The 23,923-nt window shown below is 38.0% G+C and overlaps 1 protein-coding gene across 1 annotated transcript in view; it reads left to right on the forward strand.

Annotated features, from left to right (window-relative positions):
• IQGAP2 (IQ motif containing GTPase activating protein 2) overlaps nt 1–23,923 on the forward strand; it is a 274,610-nt gene that overhangs the window by 231,692 nt on the left and 18,995 nt on the right. The window contains exons 22-30 of the mRNA XM_090276400.1: nt 3,692–3,841; nt 6,915–7,078; nt 10,992–11,216; nt 13,083–13,223; nt 13,577–13,661; nt 14,030–14,262; nt 16,287–16,419; nt 22,548–22,650; nt 23,170–23,311. Of these exons, the coding sequence (XP_090132526.1) occupies nt 3,692–3,841; nt 6,915–7,078; nt 10,992–11,216; nt 13,083–13,223; nt 13,577–13,661; nt 14,030–14,262; nt 16,287–16,419; nt 22,548–22,650; nt 23,170–23,311 (1,376 nt within the window). The remainder of the gene's footprint in view (nt 1–3,691; nt 3,842–6,914; nt 7,079–10,991; nt 11,217–13,082; nt 13,224–13,576; nt 13,662–14,029; nt 14,263–16,286; nt 16,420–22,547; nt 22,651–23,169; nt 23,312–23,923) is intronic.

Genomic DNA, 23,923 nt, shown 5'->3' on the forward strand with positions numbered 1-23,923 from the left:
CCTCCCAACCCCGTTTATGCAAAATTGTAGTCCTAGAAAATTAAGTGTATATTAAAATGGTGGAGGATATGTATTGTGCTTACATGTACAACAGATTCTAAGTTCAAATGATTACACAAAGAATTTTTACCTATATGAGTAACTGAACTTTCAAAATTCCAGACATGCAGGATGTGGGACAATTACTTATACAGGACAGCAGAACAGCTGTCATCCCTGACCCATACTCAGTAGAAGCCAGTAGTGCTTTCCTGTCCTTAAGATATGAAAATACTGTTTACGCGTTCCCAAAATGGCCCCTTCAGAGCGGAACTGCCCGGTCACCGACTACTATGTAATGCTGTAGTTCCGGCTCTGTGTGAAACCTGACCTGACAATGGCAGAGCTCCCTCCAGCCATGTAAAAAATTTAATTTTAACCAAGAAAAGGAGACTTTAGGGTAAGGCCTGTCTCTATGTCCCTGCTTCTGTGCCACATCAGTTTTCAGAAAAATGATGGGTCAAGTGGGGAAGCTGACCTTCTGGAAGCTCTGAGAAGGCCGCAGGGGATCAGAGGGGACAGCCAACTGCCAGGGATGGACGGATACGTGGTTCTAGAAAACTGGGAGGTGGGCAGCCCTGGGAAACTAAGTCTCACGGAGATCACAGTGAAATCAATAGTTGAAGAGAGAGTAAGGAAACTAGAGTAAGTTGTAATATAGGAAAGGGTCATTTTTATCCTAAATATTAAAAAATAAAACTACAATATTAATATTCTTCCTTTAATTATATTTTCATTATTTTACCTAGAAAAACTACAATACTTACTCTTTAAAAAAAAATTAATAATGTTTGTATTGTTTGATGCACGTGAAAACTTTTAAAAGTATAATGTAATCCAGCAGGCCTGTCAGAGAATGCCTTTTATAGCCCTAAGCTGCTGTTTTACCCAATTCCCATAAAGTTGTAAACAGGAAATGCCTTGCCTTTCGAAATAAAGGCTTAGTTGCAAAACAGTAAATAGTAACAATAATACATAGCTTATGGAAATAGAATCATGGCAGATTTTCAAATCTTCATGAATGTTTAAGTTTTTTTTAAGTATTTCTAATTAATAAACAAAATTAATTTTTCAGCTTACATTTTCAAACACTAAGTATCAAACACTTATTAGAAGTTAAGCTGATGATTATTAAATATGTAGTCGTTAGTCCTGTCACTGACAGTAGCATTTTTTGGTGTGACAATAAGAATAGTGCAGTTAAAGCTTTATTTATAGTGGTAAAAAGTGAGAAAACAACATAACACAAAGACAATAAACAGGATAATAGAATTAATTAGTTTAACATGTATGTTATGCAGCCCCTAAAAATGTTTTTGAAGAACATTTAAGGGCAAAGGAAATGGTTCACAGTATAATGGGGAAAAAAATAGTACCAAAAACAGTATGATTTTATTTATCATACTATATAAAATATATATTAACAAAAGTTAAGTGATTTTTCTTTGGATAGTAGAACTAAGCCATCTCCTTTATCCTTTTATCCTTTAAAAAAAAAAAAAAAAAAAACACTGGGCATATGTTTAGTGAGAAGAAAAAAAAGTTAAGGGAAATAAATTAGTAGTTATATAGCAGCTCGAGGTCTCTCTAGTAACCATGCATCTTACAATTCTTTTAAAATCGGCAATCCTCCGAGAAATCTGTGAAAGTCAGTGCCTGAGTGAAGTGGTTAACATTGGTTTTAAGCAAAAAGAATGGTATGGAGCCAGAAGCAAAGCAACTGAAGTAGAAGTTTCTTAGAGGCCATAGGGAGTAAAAAATGTATAGGCTCCTACTCACTTGCAGGAAAACCTAAGTAGAAACTGCAAGCAACGAGATTCAGTGAAGTAAGTTCCCATATGCGTGCAGACTTGCAGACCAGGGCCTACCTGCAACCCTAGACAGAGATTTATTTTATTGCTTAGTTTTATCACTTCACTGAGCTTTGTTTTCTTCCTGAAGAACATGACAAATACATACATTGTTCTTTATCTTCAAAACAACTCAGTATGATTGTGGTATTATCAAGCCCATTTTATAGATTTAGGAAAGTGAGGCTTAGAGGCTGACTAACCTGTGCATGGTGACAAAGCTAATTAGGTTTTGCAGATACCCATATTTTTATGACAACAAAGCCCACGCCCTTTGTACTAGTCTACACCGTCTCCAGAAATGTTTATGTTACCTGCATGCAGATAGGTATCCTGTTATCAGAGGAAGGGAAATGAAAGGTAGTGGTGCCATCGAGGGCGACACTGCCATGTGGGACTATCATGAACAAGGTAAATGCTGTTGCTCCTTCAAACCAATAACCTTCATTTTCAATATTTTATAAGTGGGAAAATGGGGGGCTAGGAGGTAAGCAGATTTAGAGCTTGTCCTATATGCAAAAGCTGACAGTGGTTCTCATCCCCAGAGGCAATTGGAAATAGGAGCAGGCAAGTCAGAATGACCCGAGGTCTCTGCTCACCCTGGGTGGCGGGGGCTGGGGTGCTAGAACGGCAGCAGTGCACGCACAGTGAAGCACCGCAGTGCCTGGCGTGTCCAGAGTGCCCCACGGGAACAGGGGTCGAGCATCGGATGCTGACTGCAAAGTCCTCATGCGGAGGTTGGGTTAAGAGCTCAGCGAAGCAGGTGGAAGAAGTTTTAGGACAAACGGCAACTTCCTTGCCACCTACTCTGGGCAGTGACCCTATGTTAAATGGCAGAGGAGGCATTCTAGAGCAGCGGCTCGTGTGAGCCATGTGCCATTAGTGGGTCATAAAATAAATTAGTTTCACACTGGCAGTCTTTAAAAGTGAAATAGAGTGAAAGCACATTGAAAATGTCAAAGTGTATCTCAGTAGTAAGGGTAAGTCCCATTTAGGGGTGTGCGTGTGTGTGTGCGCGTGCGCGTGCATGTGTTTACCAACAAAATATGTAAAATGTCTTTTTTACCATGGGTCTCTGTAAAAATGTTTGGTAGACCCTTATCTAAAGGACCTACTCTTGTTCATGACCCCTTAAGTTCCTGAAGGGGACACAGTAGCCTGAGGTAACCACTTAACAATGTTTTCAGGCACGCATTACCCAAGATGTTTAAGGAACATGATTGGGGGAACAAACTAATTTTGTTAAATATTTAAAGGATTCCTTTCCCTTTCATCTCTAAGTAATTTCTACATTCCCTATTTTTTCAAGTGCTCTTATAGATTGAGAAGATATAATTCACTCTATTATCACATAGTTGTGCAGCTATTACTTAATCTAGACCATTTTTATCATCCTACAAAGAAACCCCAAAGGAAATGGGCAGCTCTGATGTTTAGTTATTTGATCTCCTTTGAGTTAGTTTTTGCTTATGGTGGAAGGTAGGAGTCTGGCTTCTTTTGAGCGTGGCTCTCCAGTTGTCCCAGCATCATGTGTTGAAAAGACAGTTTTTCCTTATTGAATTGTCTTGGTGCCTACATTACAGATTAAGAGCAAATAAGTGCAACTTTGGAGAATAAATATTACAAAAGCCAAATTAACCTGCAATCTGGATTTTCTTAATTTAACATTCTCTCTTTTCTTTCTTCATGAGGGAAATGTGGAAAATTAATCTTTTCAATTACGTGAGTCTCCGTGTATGTCGGAGGAAGAAGTAAAGAGTACCAGAGCAAAAAGGAGTAATTTTATAAAAATTGTTTTCCAGGATGTAATTTCACACAGAACGAAGCTGAATAAGAAAAAAGGTGGAGAAATGCAAATGATGAATAACACTGACAACCAGGGAATCAAAAGTTTGAGTAAGGAGAGGAGAAAAACACTAGAAAGCTATCAGCAGCTATTTTATCTTTTACAGGTAAGAACAATTTACTTCACTATTAGCGTCGGATAAATACTGTGTTCCATGTTTGTGGTTTACAGTGGATCTTCCCTCATCCTAAAACTATCATAGCTTATTTGTTTTGAGCACCTAAGTACCAAGTACTATTCCAGATTCTTTACATACATTATCTCATTTAATTCTTACTGCAACCCTGGAAACCATCCGAAAATAATTATTATTGTTATTCCAATATTGCATATCAGAAACCTGAGGCACAGCCAGTAAATGGTAAAACTAGGGTTGGGGGGCAACCCAAGCAGTTTGACTTCAGAGCTCATGATCTTCATGACTGTATTATCCTGTAGTTATCTGCAGTCATGGAATAAATCTAACAATAACATAAGCGGACACTGCTAACCATGAAAAATGAAAGTAACTATGTGAAAAATAGGTATTTACCAGAAACAGCATAACCTCCTTTTGAGAAAAGAGCCAGAGGCTTTCAATGAGGAAAATAGGGTGTCTTTATTTCATTATTTTCATGGCATTACTGTGCTCTAAATGAGCAGTAATTTTCCATTGCTTCCAGAGTGCGTGTGAGAGCTGATAAGCTGAACTGGTTATGGTTGGATCCTGGTGGACCAGTTACTGTTTTATCTGACCATTGATTCAGCTTATCAGCACTACCACAAGGTCCTAAAGGAAACGGAGTGAGCAATAGTGATAGATAAAAACAAAGCCTCCCCTTCAGCAGGAAAACTTGCCCACAAGAGCTGCATCAGCGGTTCTTCCTGGAGAGTGAGGCACCCTAGGTGAGGGGCGGCTGCTGTCAGTGCGAGGCCTGAATCTATGCTTGAGGATGTCACTGATATCAGTGGTACAGAGAACATGTTAGCCGAACCATGAATGAGGTGTAGCTAGGCCCACTGAGAGAAGAGATGTTAATTTTGGTAGAGTTGATATTTCTCCATCTGGAATAAGAATTAGAAAACAGATGTAGTGCCACAGAGAGCCAGGATGTGGCAGCGCAGAAGGAAAAATGTTAACACAGAATTGTCCATGGAATTCTCTGCTTAATACCCGCGGCCTTTCCAGAAAGAAAGGGGCTCATACTAGGCAGGGGAGGGTTTAGGGCTGCCTGAATTAGGTTAATAGTTATCCACCAGTTGAAAATTTAATCTTAGACATTTATCATTTTTGACATCCACAAACTTCCAAGTGTATAAAGCTTCTTTGACAGAATTTACGTAACATGGAAAGTGCAGTGCAATTTTAGCCTAAGCCTTGTATTGTTTACCCTGTTCATAAGTGGCAGCTCATTAATGTGAAGGAGGAAAGGCATAGTTGCATGTTTAGAATAATTCCACCGAGTTTTATGCCCTGAACAATCCAAAACTGATAGTCTGAGGACATGACCACTTCAGTTGTACCAAGTGAAGTGTCCCTTCTAATCATGAATTTTCCTTTACCTTTTCTTCTGTCTCCCTTGGCGACATTTGCCCAAGACCAATGAAGAAACTATAGAATAGCAAATGGTCTGGATCCCTTCAGACTGTGCCTCAGCAAGAATTCTTAGCCAAAGTAACCAATCAGCTAATATAGGTTTTGCTTTGGGTTTGTCTCTGCAGCGTGAGCCTAAATTTAAAGTTTTTAGGGCATCCGAGAGCAATGAAGAGAGGGCTCCTTTGGCTTTAAAGTAGGTTTTCTTTCTCATGATCACACGTGCTTTGTGCAGGAAAAGAATCACTACAGAGCTATAAAGAAACTTGTCCTGAGCTGCTTATTCCTAAAATTTCAGCCAATCATCATAGGCTTGAAAGTAAACCTGAGTAGAAAAATAAACTAGAATTTGGACTTTTGTAAAAATACTAAAACCAAACTGCTTGAGTAGAGTTGTCCCTTGGTGTCCACAGTGGTTTAGTTCCAGGACCCCCAAGGATACCGAGATACATAGATGTTCAAGTCCTTTGTCTAAAATGAGGTCTATTTGTATATAAACTATGTACATCCTCCCATATACTTTAAATAATCTCTAGATTACTTATAATACCTACTACAATGTAAGTAGTTGTTATACAACAGTGTTTAGGGAATAATGATGAGAATACAGTCTGTACATGTTCAGAATAGATACAGCCATTGTAGGCCTAACTATATATTACACATCAGCAATAAAGTACCTTTTTTTTTCCAAATATTTTTGATCTGTGGTTAGTTGAATCCATGGATGAAGAACCTATGAATATGGAGGGCCAACTATATTAGATGAACACTAGTTTCCATGTATGGGAAATTTTCTTTTCTCATCAGAAGGAAGATAAAAAGTAGGTGTATTTCATTTTAACCTAAGTACTATATTTTTTTCTCTGCTAACCTGCATCTGGTTGGTGTAGCTACTGGAAGAAAACCTCATTACTGGAGCTGCAGCTCACAGACTCATACTCAGCTGCACCGGCAGGACTCCAATTTCAATGTTTGTAAAATTCTTGTCAGTTTTCAAGTTGTCTTCTTTCTTGTCAGCTTCTTCTGGCATTTCCCCCATCATCCGTCCTGACCTATACCTCTTTCTGTAGCCTCCCTACTTCACTCCTAAGTTCTCACCTCTTGTAAAACATCGGAGCCATCCCATGGTCTTCACATGTAAGCGTATCCTTTTCTGTTTCCTTTTAATGTCAGAATAGGGAATGTCTCCTGTTCATTCCTCACTTCTTCTAGAACAGCTTGTGTAATTGGACCCTTGCTCCATGCTTTCCAGTCTCTTCAGATACCAGATCCTATTGGCCACCCCCTTTCTCTTCTGTGTCTCAAAAATAAACATTAATATATGGCTCAAATGGTTAACAGTGTAAAGTATATATAATATATTATGTTTCAATATATCACATAGTATTTAAATTTAAATCTTACAACTTTCTAATATAACTTCCTACAGTAGAGTATTAAGATTAGCTGATACCTTTTAAAGTCTTATTTTGTGCCAGATTATCTTCTATTTGATGTATACATATTAAGTGACTGACAAGAGAACTGAGCACTCTTCTCTGATTTAATAATATTTTAACATATAGTTTTGGCTTTTTTTCCTTCTCTCCTTTTTTTGTTTTAGACCAATCCATTATACCTGGCTAAGCTGATTTTCCAGATGCCACAGAACAAGTCTACTAAATTTATGGATACTGTTATTTTCACACTATACAATTATGCTTCCAATCAGCGAGAAGAATATCTACTCCTCAAGCTTTTTAAAACTGCTCTGGAGGAAGAAGTAAAGTATGTATATAAACATATATGTAAAAATACCAATGAAAAGATTCTTTTGTTTGCGGTGGCTGTATCTGATTTACTAAAAAGAATTTTAATGATTTTTATGTTATTTATACCTATTAAAATACATCAAAATTTTTGAGAAATTTTTACATAATTACTGATATACTCAGATACAACTTTCTCCCAACATTATATCTTTTCATTTTTTAAAGTCTGTTTTATTGATTATGCTATTACAGTTGTCCCAATGTTTTCCCTTTTACCCCCCTCCACCCAGCACCCCCCTTCCCTCCAGCAGTCCTCCCCCATAGTTCATGTCCATGGGTTGTGCATATAAGTTCTTTGACTTCTCCATTTCCTATACCATTCTTAATATCCCTCTGTCTATTTGTACCTACCAATTATGCTTCTTAATCCCTGTGCCTTTCCCCTCAATCTCCTCCTTCCGCCCTCCCTGCTGATAATCTTCCAAATGATCTCCATACTTATGATTCTATTGATGTTCTGGTTGTTTGCTTAGTTGTTTTTTAGATTCCGTTGTTAATAGTTGTGAATTTGTTGCCATTTTGATGTTCATAGTTTTGATCTTCTTTTGCTTAAATAAGTCCCTTTAACATTTCATGTAATAATTGCTTGGTGATGATGAACTCCTTTAGCTTTGCCTTGTCTGGGAAGCACTTTATCTGCCCTTTCGTTCTAAATGATAGCCTTGCTGGATAGAGTGATCTTGGTTTTAGGTCCTTGTTTTTCATCACTCTGACTACTTCTTGCCAGTCCCTTCTTAAGCACAAAGTTTCTTTTGAGAAATCAGCTGATAGTCTTATGGGAACTCCTTTGTAGGTTAATGCTCTTCTTTTCTCTTGCTACTTTTAAGATTCTCTTTTTACCTTTAACCTTTGGCATTTTAATTGTGATGTGTCTTGGTGTGGTCCTCTTTGGGTCCATCTTGTTTGTGACTCTGTGCTTCCTGGACTTGTATGTCTATTTTCTTCACCAAATTAGGAAAGTTTTCTTTATTTTTTCAAATGAGTTTTCTTGCTTCTCTTCTCCTTCTGGCATCCCTATGATTTGGATGTTGGCACTTTTGGAGATGTCCCAGAGTCTTCTTCTTCTCTCCTTATTTTTTGAATTCTTGTTTCTTCATTCTGTTCTGGTTGACTGTTTATTTCTTCCTTATGTTCCAAATCATTGATTTGAACCTCAGCTTCCTTCCCTTCACTGTTGGTTCCCTGTGGGTTTTTCTTCATTTCACTTAGTGTAGCCTTTATTTCTTCCCTATGCTTTTGCTGTACTCAGTGAGTTCCTAGAGCATCCTTATCACCAATGTTTTGAACTCTGATAGGTTGGCTATATCTGTTTTGTTTAGGTCTCTTTCTGGGGTTTTGTTCTGTTCTTTCACTTGGGCCATATTTGTGTCCTCAATTTTGCAGCCTCCCTGTGTTTTTTTCTGTGTATTGAGTAGAGCTACTTTGACTCCCTGTCTTTGTGCACCGGTTAAGTTGCATGGGGCGGAGCCTTAGGTATTTGCCAGAGTGGGGCAACCCACTTTACTGCTTTGTGGCTCTGTATGTGGGAGAGGAGTCAGAGAGGGGACAATGCCGCTGTCTGGCTGCTGGAGGCTTGCTCGGCACTTGCCCCATTTCCCGTCACTTCACGCACTTCCCATAAGTGACTGGTGTCCTTCTAGCTGTTGCCCTGATGGTGGTTCCCAGAGTGGGTGGGTTTGCATACATTCTATGACCATGCAGGCCCTTTAAACATACTCTCCTTCCTGAAAAACTAGCAGTTTCTATTGCTGCCCCAACGCCCAATGCTTTTTATAGCCAGAGGTTATGAGGCTGCACAGTCTTGCCTGGGGCTGGGATTGCTTGCTCTCCAGGTATCCCTCTGATTTTTATCCACCACACATGAATGTGGGGCCACCTGTTCCACCAGCCAACGAACCACGTCCTCTCTCCCCAGTCCCTACTCTGCTCTCCAGCTCCACCCCTCTTACCTGTCTGGATGAATATGGCTTCTTTAAAACCTCAGTTGTCGCACTTAGGTACAGTTTGATTTCCTGGCAGTTCTAGGTGATTTTGTTTTGAGATTAGTTGTGATTCTTCTTATGGTCATGCAAGGAAGTGAAGTGCGTCTACCTACGTCCCCATCTTGACCAGAAGTCCCACCCAATTATATCTTTTCTAATGCTAAACTAACTTTTGACTTTGCAATTGTACAACTGAAAATTAACAGCTTTTTGAAAGTAAGAAAATTTAAGTTAACTAAAATTTTGTGAGTAATAAAGCCATAAATGGTTGAGGATAAGGATCACTGATAGTCTTCCCTTCTTACTGGAACTTAAGCTTATTTTTGCTCATTTGTTTTCTGACTCAGTTTATATATATATATATATATATATATTTTTTTTTTTTTTTTTTTTTTTTTTAAGTGTAGGTAGTCATGATCAGTGGGAAAAAAAAAAAAAAACATAGAGAGAGAGAAATGCCCTGAGCCAACTAGATGGACCTTATTTGCCTCTCTGACTTCTTGACACCTGAAGCTATGCTAGTTTCTGTATGTCCCTGAAGTGTATTTGCCAGGCACCTCTGCCCTCAGGGTACCTATATACCAGCATGAGAAAGAGAATTCATAGGAAACAGTATGCTATATAGAGGAATAAGGTAAGAACTAAATGAATGATACAGTGTAACAAATCAGAGGAATGGTAAGAAAGTTCCAGTTCAGTCAATTGATAAAGATTTTATGGATGAGGAGGTAGTTGGCCCCAAAACTTAAAAGAATATCTACAGTTTTATAAAAATAAATGGAAAGAGGAAATATGGCCCAATGGTGATAGAAATAGCATGGGCCAAGGTACAAGAAAGAGAAGTAAATTAGTCTAGCCAAGATGTGACTTAATTAGCAACTATGAGGAAATGAAGCTGGAAAGATAGGTTGAGCCAGATCATCAAAGACAGTGAGGACAGGCCCAAGTGCTGAGGCTCTTTTTCACTTCCTAGGAAGCTATGAGGTTTTTGAGAAGGGTATATGGACTTGACCACATTGAGTTTTTAGAAAACTGACCTGCTGGCCATGTATGAACAGGATGAATTAGAGAAATGGAGGAATGAGAAAGAAAAAGGTAGTTTGTATTTTTAACACACTCAGTAGAACATGTGGGTGAAGATTTCCAGCAGAAAACTGGAAATTCAAGACTAACTCCCACGAAAAAGAGAGGGATTAGACATTGAGATCAAAGGACCCATTCCTTTGATGGTAATTGAAGTTGTGCATGTGAGTGAGATCCGAGGAGAGGGCTGTAGAAAGCGAGGGAAAACAATTCAAAGGTTGAAAGAGGAGACAGCAAAAGCTAAGATAATGGCACTCTCAGACCCTAAGGGAAAGCAGATAGAAAAGGGAGACAGTGGTCAAGTGGGAGGAGGGTGAGAGGTTGCGCAGAGATAAAAGGAAGGAGAGAGGAAAGGTCAGAGAAGTTGGCAATCAGAAGTCAGGAAGAGTTCTCCAGCCACGTGATGTAGCCAGAATCCATATTGAATAGAATCTGAATGGGACATGAAGACATGGTGATAGTGCATTCAACCAAGAAAGTGATTTTTGAAATTTGGTAACTAGAGGGGGCACAATACTTACACAGTGTCACCTGGTGTCATTAGGCTTGGTCCATTTTCAGTCCAGTCAGGCCTTCTAGATTTAAACTAAGGCAGAGAACCTATTTTTAAATCCTTAAATGTCTCAAATAAGAAATACTCATCTTACAAATGATAGCTTCCTTTTAAATCATACCTTCTTTGATCTTCAGTGGAGAAAAATATAGCCCCATGAAGCCCTCACCTGCCAGAGAGAGTATACACTGTTTAAAATCCTATCTGCAGAAGCAAACCATTTTGTTTAGGTTTTGGGCTTTTTTTTTTAGATCAAAGGTGGACCAGGTACAGGACATCGTCACTGGGAACCCCACAGTCATCAAGATGGTCGTCAGCTTCAACAGAGGTGCCCGTGGACAGAACACGCTGCGCCAGCTCCTGGCTCCAGTGGTAAAAGAGATCATCAATGACAAGTCCCTGGTCATCAACACAAACCCTGTAGAGGTGTACAAGGCGTGGGTGAACCAACTAGAAACACAGACTGGAGAAGCTAGGTAACAAAACCAGGGAAATATTGTTTTTCAGTTATGTTTTATGACCATTTTTACCTGTGTACTTGTATATACAGTAGTCCCTCTCTATATCACGGTTCACTTATCACGGCCTCACTGTATCGCGGGGTTTTTAAAAATAATATATTTATTTATCGTGGATTTTTTGCCATATCGCGGGATTTTGCAGTACTATATATGTATGTTGTTAAAGTTACGTAGGTTTAAGAGTGTAGAATATGTTTAAGAACATAAGTAGTGTTTATAAAAGTATGGAAAAGGTTAATAAGGCAGTGGAAAAGGTTAATAAGGGACTGGGAACGGTTTATAAGTGTGTGGGAAGGGTTTATAAAGCTTTAAAATATATATAAATACTAAAATAAATGTAAGGTTCCTACTTCACGGATTTTCACCTATCACGGGGGGTCTAGAATGTAATACCTGTGATAAGTGAGGGAATACTGTATCCTTAAATTCTGCCAAGCTCTGTTAAAAGAGCAAAATTTACTGTGACTTTCATTTTGATCCAAGATGTTACTTCCCTTTAACACAGTGATGTTCAGCCTTTTTCATCTCATGGCACACATAAACTAACTACTAAAATTCTGCAGCACACCAAAAACATATTTTTTGCTGATTTGACCCCCCCAAAAAAGGTATAATTTTGATCCATTCAAACCAGATGTGTTAGCGGTTGTCATTTTTTTATTTGACCATCTGCAGGAAAAGAGGTCAGTGCTCCTGACGAAACAGTCAGGCATGGCATGTTTTAAATGTTCTTGTAGCTAAAAATTGCCACTTTAACATACCATGCAGGTCACATTCTTGGACTACTGCTCATCTTGATAGTACATGATATTTTCAGATTTCAATACCAGTTGATCTCCAAAGCCACAACTTCTATAATTCTCTCCCTTGGTTATTCTTTGTGTGTTCTCAATTAGAAATGGTACACACTGTCTCTTCACTGGAAATCCATACTTTTTTTAGATTTACCAAGTGAGTGACTTTAACCCGTAAGCATCAATGAGCCAGGTAGGATTGGCTTGTTCTAGGTGATGGCTTGCAGATCTAAGCAATCCTAGCTTTTTATTTCCTGCCAAAGGATGCCTTATGAAATCCTTAAGATACGCACAGAAACCTTCATGTTTGTCACAACATTGTTTGTAATAGTAAAAGTTAGGCAAAGTCAAATTATTTAGCTTTGGGGAACTTGATAAAATAAATGTTTGTGTAATACATAATGGAGTAATAAGTAACTAGTTAAAATCATGGTGTAGAGATATATTTATTGGCATGGAAAATGTGTTCACAATTTAGTTGCAGTTGCAGTTAAGTACAGTAACCCATTTTCTTTAAAAAGAAATGCTTGTGAAAACACACACTCACACGTTGCATCAGGACGGGACATGCGTTATACCCACAAGTGTATGACACACATGCATAGAGAGGAGGACCCAGAAGGATATGGCCTAAGATGTGAAAGTGGTTGTCTGTAAATTGTTTTGTTTTGTTTTGTTTTGTTCTTGCCTTATATGCAATTTTTACTGTAAAGAACATATTGCTTTTCATAATTTTTAAAAGGGGGTGGGGAGAGAAAGGAAGTTAGCTGGGTCTGTGTTACCTAGGTTTGCCAGCCACTTTGCCAGAAGAGCTCAGAGGGAGAGCCTGGAGTCTCCCTGGTCCACGAGCAGCAGACGACCATCTGGGCATGTGATGCCTCCCCTCACAGAGCAAACATTTTGTCACTGGAGTCAGTGGGCAAAGTCTAGTTCACTATACAAAGCTTGACTGTAGAACGAACTTGGCAAGGATAGAAATGCATGTACCTAAGCCCCATACAATTGAAAGCCCTTGTTGTGTTTTCAGCAATCTGCCCTATGATGTGACTATAGAACAAGCTCTAACATACCCAGAAGTGAAAAGTAAACTGGAGGCATCCCATGAGAGCCTGCGAAGGGTCACCGACAAAGTCCTGAACTCCATCATCTCCTCCCTTGACCTACTGCCGTAAGTGCTATACGTAGCAATGTTAGCGTCTTTGCTGAAAGATCCTGAAATAATACATAAAGTAAACCCCCATAGTGAAGATAGGAATTTTTGCTTGTATTTATTTACTGTACTATTTTAAACATTTGCCTACACTTGCTTTTAAATTCATAGCTATTCTCCAGAGAGGGAAGAGTACAAACCAGTACTCAGTTACTATCATCCATGGACATCCTGTGATTCCATTACCATCTCATTTTATGTTTAATTTTTAGGAAAATGCTCAGCTTAAGTTGACTGGAACAATCGATATCTGTTTCTTTCTCACTTAGCTTTTTTCCATTATTTTCTTTTGTCATCTGTTTTACACATAGTTATGGATTGAGGTATATAGCCAAAGTACTGAAGAATTCGATCCATGAGAAATTTCCTGATGCAACAGAAGATGAGCTATTTAAGGTAGATTTTCAGGGTATTCTCACCATAGCTTCTCTTGGGGGTATGATCCAAATTACCAACACACCATTTTGTAAGATTTTTTTACCTTTTATGACTATTTATAATAAGCTACAAATCTATTTCTAATGGCTATCAAGATTATTGATTATGCTCAGGTTAATTTGGAGATCTCGCACATTATTGAGAGTCTTTATATTAGATCATTTTGTAGTGGGTGGAGGGCAATAGCATATCTTTCACAAAAAAATAATTTCGTTAACTATATTAGTAATGTCTGATTATATTCACTACCTTTATTTAACTACTTTAGGAAAAAAACCAAACCTTTGAGTTTTCTCTCTTAAAAATTGTCTTCTGCATTACTCCAGATTGTTGGGAACCTCCTGTACTATCGGTACATGAACCCAGCTATTGTGGCTCCAGATGGCTTTGATATCATCGACATGACAGCCGGCGGTCAGATAAATTCCGACCAGAGGAGAAACTTAGGAACGGTGGCCAAGGTCCTTCAGCATGCAGCCTCCAACAAGCTGTTTGAAGGAGAAAATGAGCATCTCGCATCTACCAACAATTACTTATCAGACACATATCAGAAGTTCAGGTGAGAGGGGTCATTACTTTTGGAGAAACTTGCAAGTTTCTCCAATGTGTGTTCTGTGTTCAGAGCTGGAGCTGCGGGACAGGAACCTCAGGGGGCCACATGCACTTCTTCTATGAGTGGGCACTGGGGTGCAGGGGGGAGAGGATGTGGGAGAGGCAGGCTGTGTTAGTTTTTTCTGGTGGTCCCCATCGCACCCCTAGAGCCCTGTTACATTGAATCATCCCATGTGTATGATTTCTCTGTTGACAAAATGAAACATTTACTCTTGGTAGTATGCTACAGGCTTATAGTACTTAGAATTAAAAATCAAGATAGCTGATTTTTGGTTTTTGGAACTAAAGAAAAGCATTTTGTGTGTTTTTTAAGATCTTGTTCAGTCAGGAGAAACTTGCCTATTTGTCTCAAACAATAAGCAGGACCCTGAGTAGTTAGTTTTGAAAGGTCGGGAAGATCTAGCTTTTGTATTTGTTGAGCAATATGTGTGTGGTATGTTCTGTTTCATTCTTAAACCTTTCCTAATTATTCATGTAAGACTTAAGTCTATTGACTTTCAGTGCATTTCCAAAGCATATCACTAATTATTCCACAGGGACAGGAAAGGGGTGAGTCTAGCAGGAAGATGCACTCACCCAGAAGCTCTCTGAGGAAGCACGTTCACATTGACCTTCATTTTTTCTCTTGTCTGCCACTCAGTCAGTAGGTCATTAAAGTGGAACATAAATGTGCCCCCTTTCACTCCTCCCTTGGAAAATCATAACTTCTCATTCCTCGGTTGTATTCTGGATTAGAGAGTAGTCTACTGACAAAAGAGAGTTTGTGATTATTAATCTCTATTAGGAATGTATGGCCTCTTTTGAAAAAATCCCCCAAATCCTCTTACCACAGGAAGTTTTGATTTCTCAAGCCACTAATTTTAGGTCTTCTCACTGACTAAGAAAATAGTATCTGTTTCCCTGCAAACCCTTATCTGCTATTACAGCCTCCATTATTTTTTCTCAGATTAATCCTATCAACCATCTGTGTTCCCAGCTCTCCTTCATTTAAAAAGAACTAAAAACCTTCCTGCGCCTTCTCTTAAATTCATCTTCTTGTCCATCTTCCAGTAATATTCATCCTTTGTGTACCTCAACAACCATGAAAATTATAGCTTAAAAAGTACAGAAGACCAATCATCACAGCGGAACATGCTCCCACCCCAGTCCAGCACGGCTGCCTGCCATTATCTCTCCCAGCCTTGGGGTGGGAGGTAGAGGTCATTTCTTGTGTATAAGCTTTGGGTACCCTTAGGGGATACACCAGGGATGGTCTGAGACATATGAAACATTTACAACTTTATAGAATAAAATACTCACTCTACATGGGCAAAGGGTCACTCCTAAACCAGGATCTCAGCACACCTGGCTTTCTCAATCTCTCTGTCTAAACTTGTTATATCTTAAAATAGCAGACCTTTTAGAGTCTGACTTCTGGAGGAATGGGGCATAGTATTTCCATCAGCCACAACTGTTGTTTGGACCAACTAAGAGTAGAATAGGTTTTACTCAAATTTTTGTCAAGTTGGTAACAAAAGCTCTGAAGGGTTGTTAGGGTGCTGAAGGCCCAGGACCTTGTACTATTTAAAGCACCAAATTTGATTTAAAAAAAATTTTTTTTGGGGGGGGGAGCATTGTTTTCTCTAGAAGTCTTGATTCTTAGATCAAGGAATATCAGTCTTGATGTTTTTGTCTAAATTTCAGGGCCATTTTAAAAATAATATATTCTTTAAATGACCTGCCCATAATTGTATTATACTGAATCACTGACACGGCCCTTACTGCTGTCTCCATTTCTGAGGAGCTCGGTTTAACATCCAGAAACATGGTCTCAGCTTCCATAGCCAGGAGCCAGCCTGGAAGATGTGACAACTCCTCCAGGCTTTCCGGTAGAGAACAAAGAACTAGTCATCATTCACGATTTCCTCACTATTTATGAAGCTGTTTAACTCATGGATTTGATTATCTTAAGACGTTTTTCTTCTCTATTAGGAAATATTTCAAAGAAGCGTGTGATGTCCCTGAACCAGAAGAAAAGTTTAATATGGATAAATACACAGATGTGGTGACAGTCAGCAAACCAGTGATTTATATTTCAATTGAAGAAATCATCAGCACACATTCAGTAAGTGGGGTTAGAAAAGGCTCTTTGCAGTGGACCCATAGTTCAGACAGACAGACGTCTGTTTCTTGAAAATGCTTATTAGACTCTACAGGGCTTACTGTTAAGCTGTACCAGTACTCAGGTGCTTAATTCTAAGAAACCTTTGATGAATTATTCTCTGACTCTTATGTAAAACTCCTTCCCCCAAACAAGAAAAGTTGACTCTTTCCATGATCCATTTACAAAGTCAGATAGTGAATGTGCAGTTTCAGCCCTGAGTAGGGACAGGCCCTGGTATTGTCCCACCCACCGAGGCCACTCTGCCTGACCCCCCATACACAGTCTCTCCCTTTCAGGAATTCTCTTGGCTTTTCCAGTAATTTCCTGGGGAAATGAGAATGTTTTCTCTATTTTAATGTTTGGACGTAAAGAGAGAGGAAACAAACAGACTGTTCAAGGTTAGGGAAGAGAAGACACCCCCACCCAAGAATAGCTGCCTACCCAGAATCACTTCTATTTTTCTGAAAATACTCATTTCTTAGAAACGGCATTTTCAGTCAGTACAGTATCATAATGTCTCCATCTGGTTCTCATGCAAACATCACCACCATCAGCTGTGAGTGCGTGTTAAGTGCCTGCTGGGGGCAGGGCAGTTTGCTTGGCATTGAGAAGCCTTAGATGGCTTTTCAGTCATTTAAAGTAAAAAGAGAGGCTCAGCACTGAGAGGGTTTGGTGGGGGCTTGCGGTTTTGTTTTGTTTTGTTTTGTTTTGTTTTGTTTTGTTTTGTTTTGTTTTGTTTTGTTTTGTTTTGTTTTGTGTTAAGACCAGTTGGGTCTTATTTCCTGAATCCCAGGCAATTCAGATGCACACTAAAAGTCAAGAAGCCTTGGGTAAGGATACACCCAACTTCAGATGATACACGCAACTAGGAGGAAAACATAAATACACATTTCTTGGAGGTCCTGCCCCAGCTTCCATTAAACAAAATATACTAACAAGTGGCTACACTGACTCCTCAAAATGTCAGTATTTTTTACTAAGCTCTTTAAGAAACTAAAACTTGACTACAGGTTTGGAAGAAAGATTGGATCTACCTTAGATTTCCCTCTTTCAGACTTAGAACAGGGAACCTCCTCCACATTTCAGCAAGCTCTCCATAAGTATTGTGAGTGACCTTAAAGCAAGGCAGGTCTTAATAACCTGCTGGGGGAGTGAGTTGGTTGATTAAATGAAGATGCTGTACTTTTCTCTATGTACAAACACCCAAAATCACAGAGAAAACAGGCCCATGTCCAGGAATGTATCATTTGCCAAAGTAACTTTCTAATGAGCAAGTAGACACATTCATATTTGAACAACAATCCCATTTGTCTATTTCTGTGGTAGATTATCCATGTCAAAGAAAATGTCCACATGGTGCTGCATGTTCTCAGATAGCAATATCCTCATATAGAAAAAGCGTTGAGAGTGCTCTTTTAGAATGAGAACTTCTTTCCCAAGGATAACAGAGAGAAAATGTTATTGTATTAATTTAGACTGTTACTCTTTAAGGAGAAATAGTCTGTTCCTTTTGTGGCCAAAAATTGAAAACAGAATCCAGTCCTGGGAAACAGAACTTGTGACTGATTTGGAATTCCTTCATGTGTTAGTTTGGAAGCAGATGTAATAATGTGGGAGTAATGTGATTTCAGAAAAGGACTATCCTGTTTATTGTCTGTCTCAAGTGAGGAGGTGTCCACATGCAGACAGAGGCACACAGCAGCACGACATGCCAAGCCTGTGGCCACATGCTTGCCCCTTATTTTCGAAGGGACATGAAGAACCTCAAAATAAACTCTTTAATGAGACATTTTCAGGCAATTTTTATGTTCTGTAATTATCAGAATAGACAGTAGAAACCGGCCATTCCTTTCCAGACATAATCAAAACACTTGTCCTGCCCCATCAGAGAACAAGAACATAAATGTATCCATCTTGTTTATTTTATTCTTGTCTCTAACTTACCTTCCCCCCAAAATATCCTATGTATGGCCCTTCCAGATTTCACTGTGTCTTTTATATTACCTCTCTTACTTATATCGTGTCTTTATTTAAATCAACTCACCTTTTTATTTTTAAAAAAAGTACATATCTTTGCTGCCTCTAACTATAGTAGAAAAACAATCATGCCTTGCAGTATACACAAACTTTAAGAGTAAATAAATACAATGAAAACTAAGGGGTTGGATATAGTTGTTTCCTTGAAGCTATGCATCTTGACACCTCCTCTCGCTTTCTTAAAAACCCAATTAGCAAGTATCAGGAAGTGTTAAGGAAAATTCAGCATCAAACAGATACTGTCTCCTTCACTAATCCTAGAGATCAAAAGGCAATGGAAAAGGAAGTAATAAAGGTAGTGTGGTACCGGCATAAGGATAAACATACTAGTTAGTGGGATAGAACTGAGAGTCGAGAACTAAACCTTCAAATTTATGGTCAATTCTTTTTTCAACAAGGAACTAAAACAATTCAGTGGGAAAATGATAGTCTTTTCAACAAATGCTGCTGGGGAAACTGGAAATCTACATGCCAGGAATGAAGTTGGACCCCTTTCTTCAACCCTACTCAAAATGAACTCAAAATAGATCAGAGACCTAAATGTAAGAACTGAAACTATAAAACTCTTAGAAGAAAATGTAGTAGATCTTTGTGACCTTGGATTAGGCAATGATTTCTTAGTTATGACACCAAACGCACAAGCAGCAAAAGAAGCATAGGTAAATTGGACCTTATTAAAATTAAACACTTTAATGCTGTAAACAGTGCCATCAAGAAATTGAAAAGACAAAATTGGAAAATAAATAGGCATTGCAAAAAAAAGAAAGAAATTGAAAAGACAGCCAAAGGAATGAGATAAAATTGCAAGTAATATTTCCAATAAAGGAGTTGTATCCAGAATATACAAAGAAAACCCACAACTCAATGATAAGATAAAAATCCAATTTTAAAATGGACAAATGTACATCAAAAGGCACAATCAATGGAGTGAAAAGGCAACCTACAGAAAGGGAAAAATGTTTGCAAATCATATATAAGAATATGTTTTACAAAAACTCCTACCAGAGTTTTTAATATCCAGAATATATTTAAAAAACAAAAAACAACTCCTACCACTTAACAACAACAAAAAAAAACAATTAAAATAGTGATTTTCAACTGGTATGCCACAAAAATTTTTTAAACTTGCAATACCTAACTATTTAGTCAGGGGCACCGACCTCTTTTTCCTTACTTAAATTATCAAATTAAAAAAATAAAAAATGACAACAGCCAACACAACAATAGCCATCTGGTGTGAATGAATCAAAATTAGACCTATTTTTTTGTCAGATCAGAAAAATGTATATATGTATTTTGGTGTGCCGCAAAATTTTAGTAATTAGTTTATACGTGCCATGAGATGGAAAGGGTTGAAAATTGCTGAGCTAAGGACTTGAATAGACATTTCTCCAAAGAAAATATACAAATGACTGACAAGCACATAAAAGATGCTCGACATCACTAATGACTAGGGAAATCCAAAAGAAAACCACAATGATTTTGCCTTATTGTGTTAACAGAGACAACAAATAAATGTACCATTTGATTTGGAGGGAAACACACAATGAGATACCACCTCATACCTATTATGGTGCCTACTCTCAAAAAAATAGAAAATTAGTGTTGGCAAAAATGTAGAGAAATTAGAACCCTTTTACACTATTGGTGGGAATGTAAAATGGTACAGTTGCTATGGGAAACAGAATGGTAGTGCCTCAAAAAATTAAAAGTGGAATTACCATATGATCCAGCAATTCTGTTTCTGGGTATATACTCAAATAAATTGAAAAAGTCAAAAAGATGTTTGTACACACATGTTCATAGTAGCCTTATATAGTAGCCAAAAGGTAGAAGCAATCCAGGTGCCCATCGATGGATGAATGGGTAAACAAAATGTGATATATACATACAATGGAATATTATTCAGCCTTCAACAGGAAAGAAATTCTGATACACGAAAGAACCGTGAGGACATTATGGTAAGTAAAATAAGCCAGTCGAAAAAAGACAAATGCTGTATGATTCCAATTACATGAGGTACCTAGAGTAGTCAAATTCAGAAGGGTAGAATAGGGAGTTGTTTAATGTATATAGAGTCTCAGTTTTGCAGATGAAAGCATTATGGAGATCAGTTGCACAACAATCTGAATGTACGTAACACTACTGAACTGTACACTTAAAAATAATTAAGATGGTAGATTTTACGTGTATTTTACTAAAATTAAAAATAAAAAATGTTAATGGGCTAATGATCTGAATAAAGATTTCTCCAAGGAAGAGAGACAGGCATACTTCGTTTTGTTACCCTTCACAGATGTTACATTTTTTACAAATTGAAGGCAAGACACTCCACCAGCAAAAAGATTACAACACTCTTTCTTGAGATGGTCTGAAACTGAACCAAAATATCTCTGAGGTTTGCCTGTAGTGATGGCCAATAAGCACATGAAAAGATGCTCAGCATTATTAGTAATCAGAGAACATGAATCAAAACCACAGTAAGATATCAACTTCACACCCACTGGAATGGGTAGAGTAAAAAGCCAGGTAATAACAAATGTTGACACAGGTGCGGAATAATTGAAAATCTCATATACGGCTGGTGGAAATGTAAAATGGTACAGCCACTTTGGAAATCAGTTTGGCAATTCCAAAATACTAAACATGGAGTTACTATATAATGCAGTAATTCCACTCGTGGGTATGGACTTAGAGAAATGAAAACATATGTTCACACAAACACTTGTACATGAATGTTCACAACATTATTATTCATAATAGCCAAAAAGTAGAAACAAATGACAGTCAGCAGATGAATGAATGAAGTGTGATATTGCCGTATAATGGAATACTATTTATTTGTCAATAAAGAGGAGTGAAGTACTGTTTTATGCTACAACATGGATGAACCTTAAAATCATCATGCTCAGTGAAAGAAGCCAGTACAAAAGGCCACAAATTGTATGATTCCATTCACACGAAGAATCCAGGATAGCTATATCTATACAGACATTAGATTAATGGTTTCTAGGCATGATGAGGAAGAGGTAAGGGAGAGTGACTGCTAATGGATACCATTTCTTTCAGAGTGATGAAAATGTTCTGAAATTAGATAGTGTTGGCTGCACAATTTTTTGACTATACTAAAAGTCATCACATCATACATTTTAAATGAGTGGATTCAATGGTGTATTAATTATATCTAAAAACAGCTTTTGAAACAACATTGAAAATGGAAAAGATGAATTTTATCATTATTATTCCAAGTTTTGTAAGATAGTGATGCAAAACAACTAAAATTATATGTATTTCTTGTCACCAGGGCTACAAGCTCCATACTTTGGAAACATGGTTTTAATTTAATTCTAAATGCAAATGAAAACAGATGTGTCATTCTCCATAGTTTTCCCTCCAATGCTGCTGCTCCTCCAAAGTTAAAAATGCTTCCTCTAAGATCTGGCAAACACCCCAGCAATGTTACTCACTCGCGATCTTTTTGGAGGATGGAGAAAAGGAGAACCAGCTCTAGGTCTCAGGCCAAGGAACCATACGGGCATTTTTGCCATCCCTGCCCATGAAAGACCAGTGCCATTCAGATTAAATTAGCTAATGGTGATTTTTAAAATAGCTGTAGTGTTTGATTATTACGTAGTTTTTCCCTGAAGAGATATGGAGGCCCTTGCAGTGGACTACAAGAGTAAGCCAGTTGGACCTGTTGTAGAGTCTTTCCCCCAACTTGGACTTGTTCAGTAAAGGTGGAGTGGAGCACTGGGGTTGGTGGAAGAAGGCTACCACTCAGCAGTCTTGCAAGATCTTGCTGAAAGTGGGTTTATGAGCACCTTTCACAAAGCTACAGTTTCTTGACCAAAGGAGGCACTTTCCTCTAAGATAAAATAAAAACTATCTTGCTATGGTCTCTAATTAGTAAATGTCAGACTTGAATTTAAGATTCAAACAATGTCGGAATAAATTTATCATGAAAAACTGGAAAGGGTACTATATAAATATCGTATCAGTTGAGAATTTCCTTTTGTCTTTGTGTGTGTGTGTGTGTTGCTTTCTACATAAAGCTCCTGTTGGAACACCAGGATGCAATTGCACCTGACAAAAATGACTCACTGAATGAACTGTTGGAATTGCTGGGAGAAGTACCTACTGTGGAATCTTTTCTTGGTAAGAGCTTATTCCTTCTACTTATACTCTGGCTTGTATTTATTTGGTTGGTTGGTTGGGTGGTTGGTTGGTTGGTTGGTTGGTTTTCCTAGCCTAGATCAAAAATTTTTGGAAGTTAATTCCTACAATTTGTAGTGTCCTAGATTATAAAACATTTTGATATTTTTGAAGATTAGCTCTAGATATATCCAAAAAAAGGATTTTTCAACCTATATCATAAAGAAGGAAAAGAGTCAAGTTTATTAGAAATTTCTTTCTGTGTTCTCTAAGGATTTTATTATCAGTTCTCCCTTTTCGTAATCTTTTCATATTCTGAATATCTATGACCCATGTTATTTTAACTTAAAATCAAAGATTTTTAAAAGCCACTTTAAGGGTATTGGAATGTGGATTTTTATGAAGACCATGATCTTCTGCCCAACCACTGAGCCTGTCTTTCCCATGGAACCTTTATCTTACATGTTCATGCACCCTCACAATGAGTGAATTGGGAGAATAACATTTTTTTTCTTTCTACAGGGGAAGGAACCATTGACCCCAATGACCCTAACAGGGCAAACACACTAAATCAGCTCTCAAAGACTGAGATTTCCCTTTCCTTGACAAGCAAGTACGACGTAGGGGATGGTGAAGGTTTAGATGGCCAAAGCCTCATGATAAAGTAAGTTTGGGGTTTAAAAGGCACATGCCCCCAGTTATGCAACTTAGACCATGCAAATCCCCAAATAATTCATTTTTAAATCTCTGCATATTGAAATACATTATATTTACCCATCAAGCAACTAACCAAAAGACAATAGTCTTCAATTTAAGAGAGAACTAAATATTATAATTGTGATTGTTGTAATGTGATTCCTTTCCTTTAAGAAATGATTAACTCAGTCTAAAAAGTCTTTAGAGAACCCAAGGGAAGTATCTGCTTCAGAATTGTCAAAAGAGTGGTGAGGAAATATCTTGAACCAAATTTAATTTGTAGTATGAAATGGTAATGGAAAAGGCACACACATAATAAGATGTAATGCTGTCATCTGATTCAGTGGCTTTCTTTCCTATTAAACTAAGCCTGGGTATGTTTATCAGCTTTGACTTTATTTATACCTTACTTCCCACCCCCAAAGAGTTCAAATGAAGTATTGGCATTTTTAATTAATAAGGTATTTTTTTCCATCAAGGTCTCATGGATATTCCACACCAGTTCCTAAACACAGAGTAAGAAAGAATGAGATCCATGATAATAACATAAATTCAAACATCGTAAACAAAGAGCACTTGT

Source organism: Furipterus horrens, unplaced genomic scaffold, assembly GCF_987537825.1.
Source record: "Furipterus horrens unplaced genomic scaffold, mFurHor1.1.pri manual_scaffold_5, whole genome shotgun sequence".
NCBI lineage: Eukaryota > Metazoa > Chordata > Mammalia > Chiroptera > Furipteridae > Furipterus > Furipterus horrens.